The sequence below is a fragment of the Carcharodon carcharias genome, chromosome 2, assembly GCF_017639515.1.
Source record: "Carcharodon carcharias isolate sCarCar2 chromosome 2, sCarCar2.pri, whole genome shotgun sequence".
NCBI lineage: Eukaryota > Metazoa > Chordata > Chondrichthyes > Lamniformes > Lamnidae > Carcharodon > Carcharodon carcharias.
This window is the reverse complement of record NC_054468.1, coordinates 66594976-66615015: the sequence shown is the minus strand read 5'-3', so window position 1 is coordinate 66615015 and position 20040 is coordinate 66594976. Positions and strand designations below refer to the sequence as shown.

General features: G+C 43.5%; 1 protein-coding gene across 1 annotated transcript in view; it reads left to right on the top strand.

Annotated features, from left to right (window-relative positions):
- Positions 1 to 20040, top strand: part of LOC121287471 (guanylate cyclase soluble subunit beta-2-like) — an 80655-nt gene that overhangs the window by 17979 nt on the left and 42636 nt on the right. Inside the window, exon 5 of the mRNA XM_041205396.1 lies at positions 3056 to 3155. Coding sequence (XP_041061330.1) covers positions 3056 to 3155 — 100 coding nt within the window. The remainder of the gene's footprint in view (positions 1 to 3055; positions 3156 to 20040) is intronic.

Sequence of the window (20040 nt, the reverse complement as noted above, 5' to 3'; positions counted from 1 at the left end):
GCAGGTGAAGATGCAGGTCAGCTCAGATGGACGACTGAAAGCAAACCCCAACAGACAGCATCCAAAATGCTCAGGACATTGAGGTGAGTGTGTTACAGGAACGATCTGTGTGAGTGGGAGAGTGCTCGCACGAGGCTCCAAAAGGCCCTGCCATACACACACTCCTCCCTCCAGAATCACTCATGGGCCGGCTGCATGCAGCTGAGCTGCTCGTGGTGCGGGGGGAGGGCTAGGGGGATGCAATGGGAGGACTCGTGAAGCCTGTCAATGAAGCTGAAAAACACATTATTCAATAGAAGTGAATATATTTCCAGACTGAATTGTGAAAAAATGTGTTCACCCACGCGTCCAACTGTGATCAGAATTTCTTACCTTTTAAGCATCTTACTGCCCTGACACCCACAACAGGGGTGGAGACAGCCTGTGCAATGGTTGGCCCTGTTGCCTCTGATGCCTTCAGTAGGGGTCCTCTGGAGAGCTGAGGCCTTGAGGGCCCCAGCTTGCTCTGACTGTCCTCCTGTGGGCCAGCTGCTCCCTCTGCAGTGACAGAGGACAAGATTGAGGGGGTCACAGGCAAAGGGGGCTCAGAGGGAGAGGACAGCCTCTAAGATTCCTGAGTGGATGACCCAGGGGTGTCCAGCTGCTGCTCCTCCTTCCTTCAGGTGCCTGGGGGCCCCCGGCCTGACCTCCTTGAGGGGAGGGAGCATCTGGGGGGACATCGAGGTGCCTCATTTCCCTCTCACATCGCCACTGCAGAAACATGTCCATGGCTCCCGTGATGGAGTGCAGGTCTGCACACATCTCTGCGTTCTGCTGGTCCAGGGTCTCCATGGTGTCCACCATCCTCCACATGGAGACCTCCATATGCGCAATGTGGGCATCACTTCATCAGATTTCAAACCACTCTGTTGACGGCTTCCAACAGCTCCACGTGATGTTCCCCTGCCTCTGCTGACTCTCCAGGATGTTGAAAGGCCAAATCCAGAGGCTTGTCACCTGATTCAGACCTGACAGATGCCTCTTCCCCAGCAGTCCTCCAAGTGCTGGTGAGCTCAGCTGAACCTGCCTCCTTCTGCTGCAGACACATTTCTGTGCGGTGACCACCAGATTGTGAACCCGAGCTTCCTCTAGGTCTAGATCTCACCGAGGTGTGTGTCTCTGCGCTGGTGGAGGGTGTGGGTGACGGGTCTTCCAGGCAGCTTATTTCCAGCTTTTCAATGGAGGAGCTGTCCTCTTGACTGCAGGTGAGCAGGTGGATGGAGCTGAGGGACTGGCTTGCTGAGGGTGTCGGTCCCTTGGCAGAGCTCCCTGTGAACCAAAGTAGAGATAGTCAGTGCACGGCAGCAGAGTCAAAAGCAGGAGAGAGAGCACTCAGTTGCGTTGAGAGAGGGATGATGTGGTGCAGGATCATCAAGAGGGTTCACCGTCGACCTCACTGACGCTGCAGGCTCGGTCCATATCCTCATCAGTCTGCGTGATAGTATGCTCCTTCAAGTGAGTGAGGGGCCTAACGTGGGCCCCTCCACCCTGGTCCAGGGCCTCTCCCTGATGTTGCGAGCCAGCTTCTGCATGAAAACAGATGGAGACAGTGTGAGCAGGACACGTGGCACTGTGTGGAATATTTGTGTAGTGAGCGGAGTCATGGATGGGATGAGGATGCGAGATCCAGAGGATATGAGCCTGATGGAGATGTGAGGATGTGTGTGAGAGTTAGTGGTGTTGTCCCTCAAGGTGTGAGTCCCCTGTGGATCTGTGATGGGTTTGTGAGTGTGTAAGTTGAGAATGATGAGAAGAGTGACTTACCCTGGTGGAACAGATAAGACCATTCATTCTGTTGCAGCACTAGGTGGCTGTCCACTTTTGTAGGGCACTGGCACTGACCACTGGTGCCACCAATCCCATGCTGGATTAGTGAGGTTGCTGCCCATCCTGCAGTCAGAGCAGGGGTAGAGGACATCACAGTGAGCCTCCAAAAGGCACTCGAGGGACAGTCATTAAACTGGGGAGCTGCAGTCTTCTTGCCTTTCAGGGCCATGTTTTCTCTGCAGCAGCCGTGTGCTGGAAGCACTGAGGTGTGTGCGTGGCTTCACTTTAAATATGGAGCCCGGTGTGATGAAGCAGCGGGTTGATGGTGTGGTAGGCAAATGACAGCCCGCCCGCCATGGAAACAACATGTTTCCCAGGAATAATTAATCTGGTGATTTTGGGACGATACGGTGTGAGAAACTGCCATTGCAATTAGCGGGTAAAACATTGTTTTTCCCGCCCACGGCCGCACTTAGTGCAAACCTGGGACAATTCCGCATATTAATTCTGTTTTTCTCTCTCCACAGATGCTGTCAGACTTGCTGAGTATTTCTAGCATTTTCTGTTTTTATTTCAGATTTCCAGCACCCACAGTTTTCTGATTTTCAAACGTGAAGTCAACTAATTCTCTGTAATGGTAAACGGAATGGTTTTGTTGGTAATATTACAGCAGTGTCTCTGTGCACACTTGAGGGTTCCTAAACCTCAGCTCTTTCCAACCAACATCTAACTCTGTAGACTTAGGCATGTGGGGTGTGTCCCTATTGGAAAAGTTATGCATTACATATCAGGCAACGAAAAACTATAGGGGGGTTTGCTAAGTAGTTTGGCTTGAAGACTGCTAAGCATGGCAATGGGTTTCTGCGCATGCCTTAGCTGACTGATCAAAACAACTCTATGATTGTTATATATCCAAGCAACTTGTAATAATATTTCTTATCATTTACTGAGTTCAAGGGGAAAATGTTTGATGCAACCCTCTTTTTCTGTGCACTGGGAGTGCATATGACACTCCCAGTGCACAATTTTCCACCTATTAATTAGAAGGAGCAGTGCATCAGAATTTTACCCCAAAATGACAACACCACCAGATTTTTGAAAAAGGTTTAATTGGTAAGCCAAACATCAGTTATTTTAAAAGCCAAATTGTTATTATCTTTAGTGAATAGGCTGTATTGATCATGGAATTACATTAATCAATGTAATCCAACATGAATTTCAACTTTGGTATTTCATTCACATTACGCAGGAGATGAATGCACCATCTTTCAGGGTGGAAAAAAATGCAGACAGTTCAATGCTACTGCATTATTACTCTGACAGGAGAGGACTGTGTCACATTGTCCCTGGTAAGAATGCTCAGATAAGATTACTTTTATAACTTTTCTACTTGCATACTCAAAACAGAGTGGGAGAGAAAATATTAACAGGTTTAGCATTGTTGAAAGTGGATATATAACCAGGCTTGGATGAAATGTATCCTAGGCTGCTAAAAAAGCCAAGGGAGGCCCTGATCATTATTTTGTAATCCTCCCTGTCCACCGGCATGGTGCTGGAGGACTGGATAACTGCTATTGTTGTACCATTGTTTAAAAAAGGAGATAGGGATAAACCATATAATTATAGTTTGTCAATCTAACATCGATGGTGGACATAGTATTAAAAAAATTTCTGTGGGATAGCATAAATCATCATATAGAAAGACACAGATTAACCTAGGGCAGTCAACATGGATTTGTGAAAGAAAGGTTGTCCCTAACTAACATGATTGAAATTTTTGAGAAGGTAACAAGGAGGAGCGATGAGGATAGTGTTTTTCATGTGGTCAACTTGGATTTTAACAAGGCTTTGGACAAGATCCTACATGGCAGACTGGTCAGAAAAGTAAGAGCCATGGGATTCAGGGGCAAGTGGCAAGTTGGAACCAAAATTGGCTCAGTGGCATAAAGCAAAGAGTAATGATCAACCAGTTTTTTTTTGTGACTGGAAGGCTGTTTCCAGTGGGGTTCTGCAGGGCTCAATACTTGATCCTTTCATGGTTTATATAAAATGGTTTAGACTTAAATGTAGGGGGAATGATTAAGAGGTTTGCAGATGATACAAAAATTGATTCTGTGGAAGAAAGCTGTAGATTGCAGGAAGATATCAGTGGACTGATCAGGTGGGTAGAAAAATGGCAAATGGAATTCAGTCCAGAGAAGTGTAAGGGAATGCATTTGGGAAGGACAAACAAGGCAAGGGAATACACAATAAATGGGAGGATGCTGAAAAGCAATGAGGAACAGAGGGACTTTGGAGTCCAAGTCCACAAATCCCTGAAGGTAGCAGGACAAGTAGACAAGCGGTTCAGAAGGTATACTTTCCTTTGTTAGTTGAAACTTAGAATAAAAGAGCTATGCAAGAACTGTGTAAAACATTAGTTAGGTCACAGCTAGAGTACTGAGGATAGTTATGATCACTTACTTACAGGAAAGATGTGTTCACATGAAAGAGTACAGAGAAAATTTGAGGATGTTGCCAGGAGTGGAGAATTTTATCTATGAGGAAAGATTGGATAGACTGGGTTCTTATCTTTGGAATGGATGAGGCTGAGGGGAGATTTAAATGAGGTACATAAAGCTTTGAGGGACCTAGACAGAGTGGATAGGAAAAATCTATTTCCCTTAGCAGAGAGGTCAATAACTGGGAGGATAAATTTAGAGTAATTGTCAGAAGATTTAGAGGGGAGTTGAGGAGAAATCTTTTCACTGAGAGGGTGGTGGGGGTCTGGATCTCATTGCCTAAAAGGTGCTAGGGGCAGAAACCCTAATCATAATTTTAAAAAGCCCTGGAAAAGCACTTGAAGTGCTATAACCTGCCAGTCAATGGAGCAAGAGCTGGAAAGTGGAATTAGCCTGGATAGTTCTTTTTGAACTGGTGCAGACACAATGGGCTGCCAGCAAATGGCCTCTCCTATGCTGTAAATTTTCTATGTTATAGTTGTGCATCATTTTCCTTTGGACATCAAGGCTGTAGTTATGAAATTAAGGATGACAATGGCTGACTGGCCCAATTCTTTTTTCTGGTCTTCTTTTTCATATATCTACATCTATATTAATATATAACATATTCATAAACAGGATCATATTCATGTTCAGATAACATAGTGATGCACTACTGAAGAAATTTAGGCTATGATTATACAGCCACGTTGCTGTTGGCATGAAATGGTTTTGATTTATATTAATGCAAAACGTTAGTACAATTAAGGGAAGTCACTTGGTCCATGTATTCCATCCTTCCATTGAAAACTGTCATAACACCAAAAATCTGACCCTACAATACTACCTGAAACACCATTCCAGGCATTGTATTAATCGCTCCTTGTCTGGAGTGTTTACTGACATCAGTAATGAATTGCCTTTTACCAATCTGTTGCTATATCCTCATGACTGACAATCATTAATTAACTTGAAGTAGTACTCAATGTTAGCAAGTTTTAGTGCTTTTGGTATTATGTGTATCTCTGTAAGGTCACGTCTCACTAACCTTCTTTCAAGGTTCAGACATACATTTTCTCGCCCTTCCTCTTAACACCTTCCTATGACTAAGGATTACACACATGGACCTTCTCTACACCATGTCCAAGGTCAAATAGTTCCCTTGTGCTTTGGTTATTGGAACTGAAAGCAATTTTGAAGGTGCATCCCAACCAAAGCGCTATGCAGCTTCAGTTTGATGACATCAGACTTGCATTCTATTATGTTGGCAATAGAGTTGAGTATTCAGTTTGCCATTGTTGCATTGTTGATTGCTGCTACGCAATAATGGCCATGGTCATCATTGAGTTTCTGTATTTTTAGATCTCTGTCTGCTTCTCCTTTAAAAACTAATATCAAAATATGTCCCCCATATTTTTCTCCTAATATGCAAGGTCTGTACTCAATTTCATCAACCGTGGCGTGAATCTCTCGTTTCTCAATGTTTGTTTGAACCTGGCTCCAAGTCAATGGGATCTTCAGATGTACAGCAAGCTGGGTTATCAGCCAATCACATTGAACTGGTCACATAGACAGCAAATCAGGAAGTAAACTGCACTGATTATCCTTCGCTTTCAATTAACTTTCAGAGAACAAAATTAAGGATGGGTACATTCTCATATGATTAAATATCAAATAAACAATATCATAAACAAACTTAAAAATAAAATAATTTTAAAATTATGTGCAACATTTTGATCAAAATGGAGAAAGTTGACATTCCACAAATATAAAGTGAGCTTCTCAGGACCAGAGAGTTTTAAAATTGTTCAAAACCCAGTTACCCTTCATTCAATAAGGGCTTTTAACTTTTTCAAGGATTTTTACAGAGATCCTAAAGGCATAAAAGGGTACATCTATTTGATTGAAGTCTGCAGGGAATCTGAACCCTATGGAGAAGAGCAGAATCACTGATAGCAGCACTTAGATTTACACATTTAACTGTGCATGTGTGGTTCTGGAATAACAAGTATAATGGAGCAAGATGGACCTGGTTCTTTGTCTCTATAAGGCGCCACTCAACAATTTGCAGCTGAGGTGCTTTACGTGTATTCAAGCAAATTGGTGGATTCACTGTGGTAAGTTGCTGAAGCAATTTGGAGGTTTTTGCTGATCATTGGAAGGCAGAAAATAACATTGCCTTGCATTGGTATGGGGGCAGTATTTGCAGTGCCATATGCTTGCAAACATGAGGACATGCAGAGGGGGGAGGTGGATTGGGAAATCTCTGCAAGGAGGGATCTTGTTCGAAGAGCCTACCCACCAGTGGCCTTCCAGGAGCACCAGTCCTACATAGCAATGAGCCAGGAGCAGTGTTTGAGGAGGCTACACTTCACAAAGGAGAGAGTGCCACATCCTTCAAGACAACCTGTAGCCTGAAATAAGGGTGAAGACAGCCCTCCCACTGGCTATAAAAATCACTGTCAGCCTTACATTCTATGTCACGGGATTCTTACAGGCGATGTTAGCAATGTGTCACAGTTCAATGTTCAGAGAAGCATTGTGGAGGTGATAATGGCATTGTACAGAAGAAGAGGGAGCTTCATCTTCTCCCTGAGGAGAGACCAGGATGAAAGGGCATGTGGCTTTGCCAGGACAGTGGGCCTCCAGATGATGGAAGGGCGTCTTTGACTTTTTTTTTATATTCATTCATGGGATAAGGGCTTCGCTGACTGGGCCAGCATTTATTGCCCATCCCTAGATGCCCTTGAGAAGGCGGTGGTGAGCTGCCTTCTTGAACTGCTGCATTCCATGTAGTGTAGGTACACCCACAGTGCTGTTAGGAAGGGAGTTCCAGGATTTTGACCCAGCGACAGTGAAGGAACAACAATATATTTCCAAGTCAGGATGGTGAGTGACATGGAGGGGAACTTCAAGCTGGTGGTGTTCCCATCTATCTGCTGCCTTTGCCCTTCTAGATGGTAGTGGTCGTGGATTTGGAAGGTGCCTTGGTGAATTCCTGCAGTGCATCTTGTAGATGGTACACACACTGCTGCTACTGTGCATCAGTAGTGGAGGGAGTGAACGTTTGTGGATGTGGTGCCAATGAAGCAGGCTAATTTGTCCTGGATGATGTCCAACTTCTTGAGTGTTGTGGGAGCTGCACTCATCCAGGCAAGTGGAGAGTATTCCATCATACTCCTGACTTGTGCTTTGTAGATAGTGGACAGGCTTTGGGGAGTCAGGAGGTGAGTTACTCATTGCAGGATCCTAGCCTCTGACCTGATCTTGTAGCCATAGTATTTATATGGTTAGTTCAGTTATATTTCTGGTCAATGGTAATCCCCAGGATGTTGATAGTGGGGAATTCAGTGATGGTAATGCCATTGAATGTCAAGGGGCAATGGTTAGATTCTCTCTTGTTGGAGGTGGTCATTGCCTGGCACTTGTGTGGCACGAATGTTACTTGGCACTTGTCAGCCCAAGCCTGGATATTATCCAGGTCTTGTTGCATTTGGACATGGATTGCTTCAGTGTCTGAGGAGTCACAAATGGTGCTGAACATTGTGCAATCATCAGCGACCATCCCCATTTCTGGCCTTATGATGGAAGTAAGGTCATTGATGAAGCAGCTGAAAATGTTTGGGTCAAGGACACTACCCTGAGGAACTCCTGCAGTGACGTCCTGGGACTGAGATATCTGACCTCTAACAACCACAACCATCTTCCTTAGTGCTAGATATGACTCCAACCAGTGGAGAGTTTTCCTTCTGGTATTCACACCAACTCAGCTTAACATCTTTCCTTAAATATTCTTTTCTCCTTTCATCTTTGATTCAATTGTCCTAAGCACCTCATTGAACTCAACGTTTTAAAAATATAAAAATCTTTTATGTTTTCCTATTGCCTACACTTTCAGGTCAAATGAAATTTAATAACCTTCCATAGATAAAAACAAAAAAACTGCGGATGCTGGAAATCCAAAACAAAAACAGAATTACCTGGAAAAACTCAGCAGGTCTGGCAGCATCGGCTGAGAAGAAAAGAGTTGACGTTTCGAGTCCTCATGACCCTTCGACAGAACTTGAGTTCGAGTCCAAGAAAGAGTTGAAATATAAGCTGGTTTAAGGTGTGTGTGTGGGGGGCGGAGAGATAGAGAGAGAGAGAGGTGGAGGCGGGGGGGGGTGTGGTTGTAGGGACAAACAAGCAGTGATAGAAGCAGATCATCAAAAGATGTCAACGACAATAGTACAATAGAACACATAGGTGTTAAAGTTAAAGTTGGTGATATTATCTAAACGAATGTGCTAATTAAGAATGGATGGTAGGGCACTCAAGGTATAGCTCTAGTGGGGGTGTTTTTTTTTATAATGGAAATAGGTGGGAAAAGGGAAATCTTTATAATTTATTGGAAAAAAAAGGAAGGGGGAAACAGAAAGGGGGTGGGGATGGGGGAGGGAGCTCACGACCTAAAGTTGTTGAATTCAATATTCAGTCCGGAAGGCTGTAAAGTGCCTAGTCGGAAGATGAGGTGTTGTTCCTTCAGTTTGCGTTGGGCTTCATTGGAACAATGCAGCAAGCCAAGGACAGACATGTGGGCAAGAGAGCAGGGTGGAGTGTTAAAATGGCAAGCGACAGGGAGGTTTGGGTCATTCTTGCGGACAGACCGCAGGTGTTCTGCAAAGCGGTCGCCCAGTTTACGTTTGGTCTCTCCAATGTAGAGGAGACCACATTGGGAGCAACGAATGCAGTAGACTAAATGATGCCATTTGTGGCTCAGTAGACTACTCGAACATCAACTCTTTTCTTCTCCGCCGATGCTGCCAGACCTGCTGAGTTTTTCCAGGTAATTCTGTTTTTGTTTAATAATCTTCCCTTGTTTACTTATGAAGCCATTGTAAGTTGTAAAAGTCCCTTGTCACTTCAACACTCCCCTTTGAAATTTAGCAGCTGAAAAGTCAAGTCCCTACTTACCTCATAATACAAATTTCAAGCACAACTTATTTACTTGTAAATCTAACTCTACTATTGTCTGTCTTTACAAATGCATACACCTTTACCTTTCATCTCTCAGTTCCCATAAAGTGTCTTCACTAACCTTCCCCTCTCTCTCTCACACACACCCACACACACCCACCCCCACCCAACCTCTCCCACCCTTCTTTAAAGCTCCTCTACTTTTCTGCAATAATGTACCTTGACCTTAACTTTGGGGGGTGGGGGGTTTCAATGGTCCTTCTTTTTCTATTTCACATTATAGATAGCTTAAATAACAATAATTATACTGTTGATGTAAAAAAAACGATGGAAATGGGATAAGCTAATTTAATGTATTCAACCTCCATAATTTACATCATCATGGAAGACAAACGGAATTTATACCCTTGCTTTACCAGCAGATCCATATCCAGCTAATTCCTTGTGAATCAGAAATATGTCTGTTTGCATTATCAATGTACTACTTTGGTCTGAATAATCTGGGTTAGATGGTAGTTTATTTCTTATATTAGCACCCCAAAGGTACTGACCAAGTGATGCCATCTCAGGAACTCTGGCTAGCGTCCCTGGACTTAAAGGTATCAGCTTCATTTCAGGAGTCATCATTTGTGGCTCAGGACTGCAAGCTGTCAGCCTGCTATCAGGAACTCTGGAGTCTCCATTTCTTGGTCCAGGTGCCATATAGTCATATAGTGTTGACTAGACGAGAGGCTTTGAACCACACTTCGATGTTGAGCTGCTATTAGCTGCTCCACTGTCTGCTCATCATAATCTGGAATCAGATTTACCTCAGACTCCGGATTCTGCATCACAACACTGTTGTGACACCGATATTTCTTGACGTGACATGTTTCTGTCACATTCTACTCCGTCTGGTGACCAGACAGTCACCCTACTTCCAGTCTTGGAGATAACAGTGTACGGTTCTGGAAGTAAGGTTGGGTCCACCTTGTCCAGAGTCGTGCGTCTAACCAACACTTTATTGCCTAACATCACAAAGACACTGGCATTCCTTCTTTGACCTGTATAAAACTTCAATGCACCCTTCCTCTCAGTGTCATGGTCTCAAACCTCTTGATTAATAGTGATGACTCTAATCTCCAGCATCTTGATGTGGAATTTGCATCTGAACAGCTGAGCTCTTCTCTGTTTTAATATGTGGAGTTGCTCTGTACAAAGCCACATAATGACAGAAGTGCTTCCTTCCAGTCTTTGCCTTCACCTTCACATCAGCTTCTCTAAAGACTGGTTCTGAAGTTCCACCCCTCCATTGGTATATAGCCATTTTGGCTTCACTCTGTGGTGATGAATCCCTGTGACTTGAGATAAATTGCAGCCCCTTGTCTGAGTAGAAGATACAGGCAGAGCATGCCTCACAAATATATAGATACAATGCTGTCATTGTTTTCCTTGTTGTTGTTGACTCCATCGCAACATACTCATAGTAGTGACTGTAATAGTCAATCATAACATGAATTGACTCTACTGATGGAAACAGACCTAAAACAAATCTATGCCTAAATCTTCCCATGGTCCAGCTGGTAGTAAAGTGCTAAGTATTGGTTCATGTGGGTTGGGTCAGCTGACGACTTGGCATCCATGACAAGATTTGATGATTTCTTCTGTCCTTCTCTGTTCCAGGCCGCCAAGCCTTGATTCGCAGGCTCTGCTTCATACTACCCACTCCTAAATGACCTTCATGAGCCAATGCCGCCATTCCATGCCTTATAAGTCTGCTGCACTACAAGTCTGAGCACATATTTCCCAATGGTACACAATTCATCTCTCACAGCAACATAGGACTTGTGTGGACACTTCTCCCACTATCCTGTTTCGATCCTCTGCCTGATGTCCTCTAATTCTGGATCTCTGCCTGATTTTCTTGCTATCACCCTAGTTGTTAATGTTATGAGTGTGGAACATACAGCATCTAGAAATTGGACATATGATTCAGCTTCCTTCTGTCGCATAGACCCTTCCTTGTTGCCCAACCTCAGTAGTCTTGATAGAATCTCTCTGTCACCGATGCCCCAGGATTGTTGAAAGCAAAGCCCTCTGTTGCACTCACTGCACCCACATTGCCCCATTGAGATACAAGCCTCTGCTGTCCACATAAGCACCGAACTCCTCTCAACATACGACCCATCGCTCATTCATGACGCTGGCTTTATGGTTGGGATCAAACAGATTTATACCTCTAATCCTGGCAAGTTCTAGACCACTCACTATTGAAAATAGTATGAAACTCTTAATCTTAAACACTTTTATTTAATATGTATTATGATGAGAGAATATGTGCCACAACCATGACCATAATTAGTTGAATTTGTTCTCAAGTACGCAGGCAGACTTCCTTTCTGGTGGTGGGCAAGAAAAAAACTCAAATGAAGTGCTTTGTTAAAATAGGATAGCGCCACTGTAGGTCTTGAGTTTGTTTTTGCTAGAAATTCCATTTTGAATGAATACATCACAGAAAAATTGGGGAAAATATTTATCTTGGGATGTAAAGGAAAATAGTCAACAGTGGATTGGCAGCCCCAATTTTCATTTCATTAATTAATTTTGCCCTATTGTCCAAGATAAATTTATACTCCACTAGATTTAAATCTCCACTGTACTGTCTTCTGTAAATGAAACTGAGAAATCAATTCATCCATGAGTCTAACACAATGGGGAGAATTGTCCCCCCCATTGGGGGGTTTGGCGAGGGCAGGGTCGGGTGTGGACCCGATCAGCTCTGCGCTGCCATTTTACCCGGGAGGGCCAATTAAGCTGTGCGCTCCTTATGCGGGCAGGGGGTAGGTTCCCTGAGTTGGGGGCTGCATTCTTTCACGCATGCACGCAAAAGAGCGCAGATATCTCCCTGAGGCACCTTTGTGCTTCAGGGAGATTAGTTTAAGTTTTAAAAAAATTTAAATAAAGAAAAGAAAAAATTTTAAGTCATGTCCCCTCATGTGATAGTGTCACATGAGCTGGGACATGTCAATGAGTTTTTCTAAAAATTTTTATTGAACTTATAATCCCTTCATGAAACCTCATCCTACCCGTGGATGAGGTTCCATGAAAAATGCGAAGGCCGCCTGGGCTCTTTGCCTGCCCGCCAATCTTAAGGTTGGACAGGCAGCTCCATTTAATTAGTTTATAAATGGCCTTAATAGGCCTTTGACAGTTTGGTGGGCGCACAACTGAGATGGCTGCGCGCCTGCCGAATTGAAAATCTAAATTGCACACGGTGATGTTGGGACGCCCACCTTTTATGCCTTGGTGAGTGGGCCCTGCCCCCGCTTACCAAGCCAAAACTTCTGGCCTATTTGTTGTGGCCTTTGTGCACGCTTGATTAAAAGCAGTAGCCATGTTCAGAAAAAATATAAGGATACTCCTCTTTCTGGATTGTTGTCACTTAATGGATGTAGGCTGAAATTAAAGGAAGTATTCACTCATACACTTTTAAATGCCTTTGGCTTTGATATGGGAAAACTGATTGATAACATCCTGCGCACATTAAGCTGATATCTGCACTTGACATTTAGAGGATAGACTTTCAACTTGTCATCCTAATGCAAATTTGGCATAATTAAAAACAGAAAATGCTGGAAAAACTCAGCAGGTCTGGCAGCTTCTGTGGAGAGCGAAACAGAGTTAACATTTCTACCACTCTTCACTTCCGAAGAAGAATCATATTGGACTTGAAATGTTAACTCTGTTTTTCTCTCCACAATTGCTGCCAGAATTGTTGAGTTTTTACAGCATTTTCTATTTTTATTTCAGACATTTGCAGTACTTTGCTTTTATTACCTAAATTTGGTGTTGCTGATTGACAACCCATTATACATCCTACCTGATTTTTATTTCCATTGAATTCAAGTCAAAAATCTCATCTAAACTGTTGAAGTTTGAAGTGTTCACATGCAAAAATGAATGCATTCATTTGTCAGGTGCTTCAACTTCATAGTTTGATTGTCATAGGGAAAATATGTATTAAAGTTCCCTTAATAAAGCAAAACAATTATAAGCAAATTTGTAAGGAATGTTTGCAATCAAAAATTGATGAAAATGTTAAAGTGATTAATCAAATTGGGGAACCTGCTGATTCATTTCTTCTTCGGTTCTCTACTTGAAGGCAGATCTGACCCACAGCACTGCGATCTGCACCATGGGTAGGACAAGGAGGCATGTTCTGAATCTACCCCGTCAAGAATGGGGATCGAACCCTGTGTTGTTGGCACCAATCTGATCCACGCTGGCCATCCAGCCAACAGAGCCACTCAAGGAGCCCAAGTTGCTATGGCAACATACACTTTTACATGCATGTTGTAGTCTGGAGCTACTGATAGTGATGATAGAGGCTCCAATTTTCGTTCCATCACATGGCTGACCTGGAATCTCTCCTGCTCTTACTGCCTGCCATTGGCATATGTTGGCAGGATTTGCAGATTAATACTCAACCTGTCAGGCTATGTTATGAATGCACCTTCCTTGGCCAAAAATCCTGGAGAGGAACTTGAATCTGGAGCTTCTGGCTCAGAGGCAGGGATGCTACCCACTTTACCACAAGACCTCCCACCTGATTCATCTACTGCAAGTTATTTTTAATGAAAGTGGAGCGATATTGCTGTAGGTGTTGTAGATCACTTTTAAAACAAAGGAAATTTCCATGAGCTAGCAACAGTACTTTGAGGTCTTGAAATTGTATTGTGCAAACATCACATACAATGCAAATCCTTTACTATTTTAATGGATTTGTTGAAAATAAACGGGTTAACACAGCTGTTAAAATATCAGACAAATGCATTGCATATGAATGCAATAACCACACTGTAATTTTAGGCACCAAGTGTTCTAATGTTTGTTGACACTTTGGACTTTGAAGAGGGCAGGAATGTGGTGGAGTTGGGTGATGCAATGCCAAGAGAAAAAAAGATAAAGTAAGAGAAAAAGTAATGGTAACCTTCTTGACATTTTATGCTCTACCCAGTCCATTGTGCTTCTAGAAAATAGAATTGAAACCATTGCCCAAATAACTTATTGATAAAAGCATTCCATGCAGAGCGAAATAATGGATACAGAGACTTTACCTTGAATTAATTTCCATTCATTTAACCTCATTATTACTGTTTGATGTTTCAGACAAGGGTTTCAAATAATAAATTAAGAAGATCTTATTGAGGTAACAAGATTACAGAAAATCAGGCTTTAGAAGGTTTAAAGCACTATTTTGTACACTTTTGCAGACATTTTCCTAGACTAAAATATTTTTTATAAAAGATAAACAGTTTTCCTTCAAAATTTAGCTATGGCATACAAGGACATAAAGTCAGAAATTATAAAAGGTAATTTAATCCACTGAATTCTGGAAGTTCATCACTCCAGTTTATTAATTCTCCTATTACAGATTTTAAATGAGAATGGATATTTCTTTTGCTGAACTTTATTTCATAACCCTTTTTGCCTTGCTTGGATCATTAACCATATGTGGCAAATAACAGACATTATGGGCAACATTTTCCCCCTGTCAGGGTGGGGGGATGTGTGCGAGTGGGCGCGGGCGGGCGGGTTCCCGATTGGCGTCCCCAGTTGGGGGTGTGCCGCTATTTTACGTGGGCAGGGCAATTAAGGCCCGCCCAGCGTGACATCCGGCCGGAAGCGCTACATGCCCCCTGTGCGGGCGGGGGGGTGGGGTGGATTCCCTGAGCCAGGAGTGTGCTCTTTCACGCATGCGCACAAAAGAGTGCACAGATCTCCCTGTGGCAAAGTGCTGCCTCACAGAGATCGCTGGAAGTTGTAAAAATGTTTGGAAGTGTGTAAAAAAAAATCCTTTCATGTCCCCTCATGTGACACTGTCACATGAGCTGGGCTATGTCAATTTATTTTATTTCAACATTTTATAAACTTTTTAAATCCCTCATGAAACCACACCCATCCGTGGATGAGGTTTCATGTTTTTTCTATAGGCCGCCTGGGCTCTTTGCCTGCCCGCCAACCTTAAGATTAGACAGGCAAGTCCATTAATTGGCTTAATTACTTTCTTAAAGGCCTTAGGTGGCCGTTGGCAGTTCGGCGGGAACCCGAAAACCTTCATGACGCAGGGTGAAGTTGGGACGCACGCCCGACGTCAATCCAGGTCATTTTATGTGTTGGTGAGCTGGCCCCACCCCCCACTTTCCGACTGGAAGATGCAACCCTATAAAGCAATTACAGCTATGTCCAAATAACCTGTTTGATTTGGATATTCAAAAAAAAAACCTTTGACTATTTTTCAAAATTCTATCCATGGCAGATACTTACATAAATGGTTCCTAAAATATGAAAATGAAAAAAATACTAACAGCATCAAAATAGTTCACCAACACAGCCAACTTAAACAAAATATAAATGATTAAAATGCATTAGTTGATCGAAAACAAAACAGAATTACCAAGACATGAGAAGATACTTACACGAACGATTGAGACTAAAGCTAGAGGCCATGAATATAAGACAGTCATTAATAAATCCAATAGGGAATTCAGGAGAAAACTATTTAGCCAAAGAGTGGTGAGAATGTGGACCACACTACAACAAGGAGTGGTTGAGGCAAATTGCATAAATACATTTAAGGAGAAGCTAGATGAACATATGAGGGAGAAAGCAACAAAGGGGCTTAGACAAAATATGGTGGGAGGAGACTTGTGTTACCGTACAAGTGTTGGCAAAGACCAGTTGACTCAATGGCCTGTTTCTGTGCTGTAGACCTGATGTAATTCGATTTGAACACAAGGATAAAAATTTTAAAATTGACAGGTTCTTGGACCTGGAGCCATGAAAGATCAGCAAGTGCAGAGGTGATGAGTGAGTGGGACTTGGTGCAAGTTGGGATATTAACAACAGAGATAAAAACAGAAAATGCTGGAAAAACTGAGCAGGTCTGGCAGCATCTGTGGAGAGAGAAACAGAATTAATGTTTCAAGTCCATATGACTTCTTCAGAACAGACACAGACAGCAGAGCTTTGGCTAAGCTCAAGTTTGTGGATGAAACCTGGAAAACCAGCCAGGAGAACATTTAAATAGCTGAGTCTGGAAATAACTAAAGAACGGGTGAAGGTTTCAGCAGTAGCTGAGTTGAGCTGAAGGAGGGGTGGAAACGGGTGATATTATGGATGTTGAAGTAGGCAATCTTAGTGATAGAAAGGATGTGGGGTTTAGAAGCTCGGGTCAGGGTTAAGTGAAATGCGGAGGTTATGAATAGTCTGGTTTTGGCTCAGACTGTGTCCAGGGAGGGAGATGGAATTGGTGATTAGGGAACATAGCTTGTTGCAGAGGCTGAAGACAATGGCTTTGGTCAAGACAATATTTAATTTGAAGTTTCTGCTCATATAATACTGAATGTCAGACAAACAGCATGACAAATAGATCGAGACAGGCATTGATGAGGTCCAAATGAGTATCATCTGTGTATGTGTGAAAGCTGATGGAAGACGGAACCAAGAGGCAGGACGTGGATGAGAAATAAGGGACTGGGGCAGGGTCAAGGATAGATCCTTGGGAGACTCCAGAAATAACGGTGCAGAACAGGAAGGGAAACCAATTCACAAGATTTTCTGTTTACAATTGGATAGATAAGAATGGAAGCAGAGGAGAGCAGCCTCGTCCAGACAGAAGAGAGATAGTGGACAAGGATTGTGTATTCAACAGAGTCAAAGGCTGCAGACAGTTTGAGAAGAATGAGGTGGGAGAGATTATCACACCGCATTCACATGGAATGTAATTTGTGACTTTCTTAAGGGTTGCTTCTGTGCTCTGGCATGGGTGAAAATCTGATTTGAGAGATTCAGACAGAGTGGTGAGGCTTGGATTTGGGAGTGGAAGAGAATGTTTGAGATGGGGCATTAGTTTGCAAGAACAGTATGGTCAAGCCTTCATTTTTTGAGAAGTAAGAGTGAAGCACATTGCTGTAGATCTGGAGTCACATATAGGCCATGCCAGGAAAGAATGGCAGATGTCCTTCCCTAAAGGACTTCAGTGAACCAGATGGGCTTTTATGACCATTGATGATAGTTTAATGGTCAGCATCACTGAAACTAGCTTATATTCCAGGTTTAAGGCTGGCAGGCAGGCCAGAAAAAACATGGAACCTCATCCACCGGCGGGATGAGGTTTCATGCAGGGTTTAAAAAGTTTAATAAAGTTTTAGTGTAAATTATGAACATGTCCCATCTAATGTGACATTGTCACATGAGGGGGACATGTTAGGGAAATTTTTTTTCTAGTTTTAATCTTTTTCAAAGTGGAAGCGATCTCCCTGAGGCTGCACTTTGCCTCAGGGAGATATGCACTCTTTCGTGTGCATGCGCGAAAGAGTGTACTCTCGCTTTTGGGGAATCCCCTCCACCCGCACATAAAGTGCAAAGCTTCCTTAATTGGCTGGCCCACGTAAAATGGCAGTGGGGCCCACTTCTCCGGCAGGGATTGGCTCCCCGCCTGCCGGAGATTGGGTCAGGCCCGCCCGCCCAACAGGCAGAAAATTCTGCTCATATTCTCAGAGCACTAGCCTAGGTCTCCATGTTACGCCACCATCTCCATTTTAGGAGCGTGCATTGCAGCCGTTTATCTTTCTTAAACTGTGCTTTTGTTTTAGTAGTAACACTTTTTAAAAAACACTTTTCAACATTTCTCAAGCAGCTAATGGGCCACTTAAACACTCTGAACCAGATTTTCCTGCAACTGTGAGATTCGTAACATGCACCATAAATGTCACCCTCCAGTTGCTAACTTAGGACCATAAGAGTAGATCCTGTTTTGTTATTCAGTTAGATAATGCTGATCCATATTTTAAAACTCCATTTACCTGCCTTATTTCTGTAACCCTTAATATCCTTTCCTAGTAAAAATCTTATCAGGCTCAGTTTTAACATTTTCAGTTGATCTAGCCTTCAGCAGCTTTTCTGTAAGAGAGAATTCCAGGGGCAGAATCTTCTGGTCGGCATGCGGAGCCCACCCCCATACGCCCGACTCATAAAATGTCGTGTGGTGACGTCCAGCGTGCATCCCGAAGTCACCACGCATCATTCTGATCTTCCGTTCGGCGGGCGCGCGCACCAGAATTGATTGTGCACCTGCTGAACGGTCAAAGACCTATTAAAGCCATTAATAACCTAATTGAAGTACTTCTCAGGGCTGCCCATCCAACCTTAAGGCGGGCAGGTGAAGAGCCCAGGCGGCCTTTGCATTTTTCATGGAACCTCATCCATGGGCGGGATTGACTGAAACTGGCTGAAAAATAGGAAGCAGAGAGTAATGGTCAATGGATATTTCTCAGGCTAGAGGGAGGTTCGCAGTGGACTGCCCCAGGAGTCGGGCACTGGGACCCTTGCTTTTCACGACTTATATATTAATGATCTAAATCTTGGTGTGCAGGGGACAATTTCAAAGTTTGCAGATGATATGAACCTTGGGAGTGTTGTGAACTGCGAGGAAGATGGTGTGGAACTTCAAGAGGGCACAGACAAATTGGTGGAGTGGGCAGTTAGGTGGCAAAGGAAGTTCAATGTGGAGAAGTATGAGGTGATGCAATTTGATAGGAAGAACATAGGAGGACAATATAAAGTAAGGGGTAAAACACTGAAGGGGGTACAGGAGCAGAAAGACTAGGCTATATATGTGCATAGATCATTGCAGGCGGCAGGACAGGTGGAGAGAGCAGTTAATAAAGCATATAGTATCCTGGGCATTATTAATAGGGGCGTAGAGCACAAGAGCAGGGAAGTTATGCTGAATTTATATAAGACACTCATTAGACCTCAGCTGGAATATTGTGCACAGTTCTGGGCACCATATGATAGGAAGGATGTGAACATGTTGGATTGAGTGTAGAAGAGGTTTATAAGAATGGCTCCAGGGATGAGAAACTTCAGCAATGAGGATAGATTGGAGAAGTTGGGAATACTCTCCTTGGAGAGAAAAAGGCTAAGAGGAGGCTTGATAGAAGCTTTCAAAATCATGAGGGCACTGGACAGAGTAGGTAGGGAGAAACTGTTCCCACTCATAAAAGGATCAAGAATGAGAGGGCACAGAATTAAAGTGATTTGCAAAAGAAGCAAACGTGATGTGAGAATTATTTTTCACACAACGAGTGGTTCGGGTCTGGAGTGCTCTGCCTGGAAGTGTGGTGGAGGCAGGTTCAATCGAGGCATTCAAGAGGACATTCAATGATTATTTGAATTGAAACAATGTCAAGGGTGTGGGGAAAAGGCAAGGCAATGGCAGTAAGTCATAATGCTCATTTGGAGAGCTGGTGCAGACATGATGGACCAATTGGCCTCTTTCTGTGCCATTAAAATTCTGTGATCCGTGTCACCGCTCCGGCTTCGGAGATGGTGGCAGAGGTGGTCACTGCCAATGCTACACGCAAGAGGTCGGCCATCCAGTGCACAAAATGAATGAATGATTTCTTCCGTGCCGTAAGGGTACAGCAACTAATTTATCACTCTAAACTCACATTCTCACAAGGCCATCACACGTTCACTGGCATCTCACTCACTGCCAGCTCAAGGGCCATCACCACTCACTCTCTCACACACATCCTCACATCCCCATCTGGCCTCATCTTCTCTGGTGACTGCCTCCTCAGCCCTCACCATCTTGAGGCCACTTGCACAGACCAACATGTGCCCCCACAAATGCCTTGGGATACCCCCCTTCTCCAGTAATCCCCTAGCCCTGCAGCCTCTTTGTAAGAAATTGGGGTCCTGAATAAATAGAAGAGAACTCTCATCTAAGCAGGTATTTTCTGCATTTTAT